Source organism: Sardina pilchardus, chromosome 7, assembly GCF_963854185.1.
Source record: "Sardina pilchardus chromosome 7, fSarPil1.1, whole genome shotgun sequence".
In the NCBI taxonomy this organism is placed as follows: domain Eukaryota; kingdom Metazoa; phylum Chordata; class Actinopteri; order Clupeiformes; family Clupeidae; genus Sardina; species Sardina pilchardus.
The window spans coordinates 16,427,728-16,432,727 of NC_085000.1; the positions used below are offsets into that span (position 1 = coordinate 16,427,728).

General features: G+C 46.9%; 1 protein-coding gene across 1 annotated transcript in view; it reads left to right on the forward strand.

Moving 5' to 3' along the window:
- The window catches only part of ada (adenosine deaminase), an 18,932-nt gene that overhangs the window by 7,365 nt on the left and 6,567 nt on the right, over nt 1–5,000 (forward strand). Inside the window, exons 4-5 of the mRNA XM_062540919.1 lie at nt 1,060–1,203; nt 3,236–3,351. Of these exons, the coding sequence (XP_062396903.1) occupies nt 1,060–1,203; nt 3,236–3,351 (260 nt within the window). The remainder of the gene's footprint in view (nt 1–1,059; nt 1,204–3,235; nt 3,352–5,000) is intronic.

Here is a 5,000-nt window from a genome sequence, read left to right on the forward strand (position 1 = left end):
GTGCTTTTGTTTCCTCTTCGGGCTTTTCTATCAGTCGGCAGCGCCTCGCTGAGAGCTCTCTTTCTCTGAATTCATGTAAAGGTAATTTCATTTGGGGTGACCTTATTAGCATGGCTGTTTAGAAAGTGTCCTACAAAGCAGGCACTCACTGCACTCACTCAAAGTGCTCACTGCTCAGTGTAATATACATATATATTGCACTCTCTCTTCTTCGGTCTACTTTTTCTCATGTACAGAGGGGACTGGACAGCAACATCTCTAGTCAGACCCAGCAGATTAGGGTGACCTTTCCGTCCGCTCTCAAGGAAGTTATTTCATAATTAGCCCGTGGTTAGGTCAGCGACATGCGAAGAGTTGCTTGAGGACATGGGGTCAGACAGGGGTCAGTCAGTGTGTAGTGTTACTATGTGCTACTCTGAGGAGAGAGTGAAAACACCAGCATGCCTGGACCTCTGGCCAAATGACGCACGCACGCGCACACACACACACAGACAGACACACACACACACACACACCCTGTGATCAGTCCAGACCATAACACACAGACAGACAGACAGACAAACAGACATAAACACGCGCACACACACACAACCTGACAGGAGGCCAAGCACACACTGTGATAGCAGAAGCTCCATGTCTCCTCTATCATGCTCCCCATTAGAGCTAAGCCTCATCTCTCAGCAGCCCTGACCAATCAGATGCCAGCCCTGCCGCCTGCCTCAGGGCTGTCAGGAGTGACATTCCCCCTCCCTATTTAGAAACCAAGTTTCACCAAGTTTGTCTCCGGGCGGATTTGTTCATGTCACCATGAAGCCTCTGTGCCTTGCATAAGCTACCCACAATAGTGTACATGCAAAACCACTGCAACATGAAACCATTTGTCTTTATCCTACAGTGTGAAGTAGCTTGATGTGATGATTGTGGATAGAGACGAGTCTTTATAGTCATGTACTGTACTGATTGACGCAGACACAAATGACGCAAACCTCATCGGAGAATTACACACTTCTATTTTGCGGGGGATGTTCTAAAGAGGAATGTGTGTGTGTGTGTCCACAGAGGAGACCGCAAGGCCATTAAGCGGATTGCCTATGAGTTTGTGGAGACCAAAGCCAAAGAGGGCGTGGCCTACGTGGAGGTGAGATACAGCCCCCACTTCCTGGCCAACAGCGGAGTGGAGCCCATCCCCTGGGAACAGACAGAGTAAGGACCCTGTGTGTGTGTGTGTGTGTGTGTGTGTGCGTGTGTATGTGTCCGTGTGTGCGTGCCCATGTGTGTGTGTGTGTGTGTGTGCCCATGTGTATGAGTGTATGTGTGTGCCCGTGTGTGTGTTTGTGTGTGTGTGTGTGCCCGTGTGTGTGTGTGTGTGTGTGTGTGTGTGTGTGTGTGTGTGTGTGTGTGTGTATGTGTGTGTGTGTGTGTGTGTATAACAGTGGCAGGTCAAGACAAATCTTAGATTCACATTTGTGACAGAAAAGACCACACCACAGCTCATATGTGACCCTGTAAAGCGGAACCAGTCGTTTCGGTAAAATGTATTAAATTAAGTTATTGTGCTCACGTGAACGACCATAAACTAAGCTTTCCAACGGTATGTATATCGAGGGTATTACACAAACTATCGCTAAGATAACCGCATCCAAAGTTGACATGGTTCTCCTGTCACGATATGCCAGAAGAGGAGAAATCACGTTTTTAAGCGGCGCGTGCACAACGGGAATGACAGCAAATGTGTTGAATCTTCGCCGGGTTTAACAGTCAAAACGTATGTTTTTCCGTGAAATGTGTTCACGATATGAAACTGTAGACTGTATACAGTCAAATTATGCGAAAACGTGAAATTCAACATTTTAACCCGGAAGTTTGTTATTGTTGATTATCTCAAAATAACGTTGTGCGCAAAACGACACTTTCGCTTTGAATGGTCACATATAAGGTATGATAATGTATATCATTGTAATATGAACTGCCCAACTGACAGGCTGTCGCCTTCATTCAGCTTCATTGATACATATCAGTACATTACTCTACTCTACTCTGTGTGTGTGTGTGTGTGTGTGTGTGTGTGTGTCTATGGGTTCTATTTGGATTTTTATAGAGGCACAAAGCGTGATGCAAACCTTATTCTTCTCTTACACCCAGTCAGTGGCGATTTTTGCACCGTGCACACTTTTATTAAACCTTGTGCCCAGGGGCAGAAGGTGACGTGTGGCGCATCGTGATCCACAAAACCTTATCTTCCATCCTCTAAAAGTCATTATACCACTGACCAAGAAAAAACAGGTCTACAGATAAAGGCAAATGTATCACAGTTGAAGACACACTGTCACAGTTTTGGCTATCAGACCACGATAGTTTCACTTTCACTTCACTGAGTTCAAATAATAAGCGGGTTCAGAATATGTACCTAAACACAAACAGGTTTCGGTAAAGCAAGGTTTAGGGGAATAGGGAGTGTTATACATATTCCTAGAAATGTGCCACTGGACACACCACTAAGCACTCACTCAGGCACTGGTAAACTGAGCTAACAGTTTGCAATTCAGCACCCTGGACAACATGAAAGATTGATCTCACACAGTTGAGTTTCAGCCAGTAACCCCACACTTCGGGGAATAAGTTAAGGCTACCTCCCATTTGGGGTATAGGAGTGTAGGGGTACCGTAGGTCCGTTTAGTGCTTTAGCTTCAGCATAAGGTTTAGAAAACTGAAATGTCCCCAAGAGACAGTTTGTGTTACAACACAGACATATTGACACTTACTGGACACACACACACACACACACACACACACACACACACACACACACACACACACACACACACACTGGTCCAAACATGTGAGCTGAGGTGTTTGCTGTGGCCTTGATGAGTTCTAGAGTTTCACTGTCAGAGTTGTTTTGCAGAGAACATCCAAGGCCGCCTCTCACTTCTGCTTTTAGCTCACGCGAGGTCAGCAGTCAGCGTTTCCTGTAGCAGTAGCTTCTCTTCCAGGGCACCTGAAGCAGCATGTTTAGCTTCCCTAAGAAGCAGGATGCTGCTGTTTAGTGTTTACGGCCAGAGCTGTCAGATTCATTTTCGGAGACTGATTGTTGCATAAATGTGCCATGTCTTCTTAACTGCTTTGGTGTCATGTACTGAAACTAATCTGCTCTCTCTCTCTCTTTCTCCCTCTCTCTCTCTCTCTCCCTCTCTCTCTCTCTCTCCTTCTCTCTCTCTCCCTCTCTCTCTCTCAGAGGAGACATCACGCCAGATGAGGTGGTGAGGCTGGTGAACGAGGGTTTGAGCGAGGGAGAGAAAGCCTTCAAAATCAAAGCCAGGTCCATTCTGTGCTGCATGCGCCACATGCCAAGTAATGCACTCCCCCTCCACTCTCTCTCTCTTTCCCTGCACTCTCTCTCTATCTCCCTCTCTGTCTCTCGTTCTCTCTCTCTTTCCCTCTGCGTGACTCTCAGCCTGTTCACAGTGTTATCACAGAAAGAGTCACAAAGCCTTCTTGTTCAGGAGGGGGGAAAAAATGCGGGAAACACATTTGAAGGCCGAGCAAACAGTCTGCTGCTTTGCCTGTCTTGTTTGTGTGTGTCTGTGTGTGTGTGTGTGTGTGTGTGTGTGTGTGTGTGTGTGTGTGTCTGCATGCTTCACGTCTTACAGGCCCTAGTGCCCACCCACTACACCATGCCTTGAGCCAAAACACAGCGGCAGTAGGATTTCCATAGTGGCAAATTGGCTAAATATATTCCCTGTTTTGTTCCATGGTATTTGCAATACAAAATGTTGGTCAACAACTGTCAGCAGTTCTTTGCTGTCAGTGTTTTGTCAACATCTGTTGTTTTTCACGTTGGTCTATAGATAGACTTGGATGGTCGCGGTCATTTGGAAGTGCTCCTTCATCCTCCCATTCCGTGATTCATGGGGAAAACCATTTTCCTCTTGAGAAACCCCCCTACGCCTTCTTTTTCATGCTCCATGAAATTCTGCAGTTGAAATACGACTTCGATATTGGCAATGGAACCAAAGCATATGGCTCCGGTTAAAAAACAAGCCTGAGTGCTGGCGTGCGTGGATCAGAGGCAATCCAGGGTCACTTCAGAGAGCAGTGCACATTTGCTGATGGTGAAGCAGACTGTTTGCAAAAGGCTCAAAGTGTTTAGGGGACATAGTCAAGACCGTGAGTCCCTGCACAAACAACTACGTAGCGATGAACAGTGTTTCTGTTTCCCTGTGTGATCGATTTCCTCATTGGAGAGGGAAACTAAACTGACTGTCACACACTGACCGCTGAGTGTGTGTGTGTGTGTGTGTGTGTGCGTCATACCCCCCACACACACACACTCTCAGCCAGCTCAGCTTGTTTATCAATCATGTTCCTTGTGTCAGCTCATGTGTGATTGGGCGAGTCGAAGCACAAACATGAACAAGCATTCAGCACCAGGGGGAGAGTGTGTATGTAATGAGAACTGATGCACTGTGTTGTGTTGTGTTGTGTTGTGTGACATGATGGTGGCTAGTGTAATGTGATCTGATGGCTGAATGAGCCGTCTCTCTGGGTGGCTATCGGCTCTCTGTGGACATGGAGGAAAGAAGGAGTGACAGGGAAGCTACACCAGGCGCGTAACTGAATTAGAGTTCCGTTCGCGAAGCGTATGTTGCAGCAGTTAATAATCACTATAATCAATGGAAGTAGCTATACACTGGACATGACAGTGGCGCGTACATTCGGAAAAAAAAAATAGACCAGTCTTCGAAAATGGATTTTACGTGTTGCGAACGGAACGCTTCAGTTAGGCGCCTGGCGTAGCTCCCCTGTGAGTGTCTGTCCACTGCATCTGCGGCCTTCCCCTTGGTCACCCCTCTCCTCTCTCCACTCCCACCTGGACACTCCACTCCGTCTGGATGCTATCACTGTTTAACTGACATACCTTTACCACTGGTCTATTAGTAAGGACCATTATTCTGACAAATGCCATCTGTCTTGTGTGTGTGTGTGTGTGTGTGTGTGTG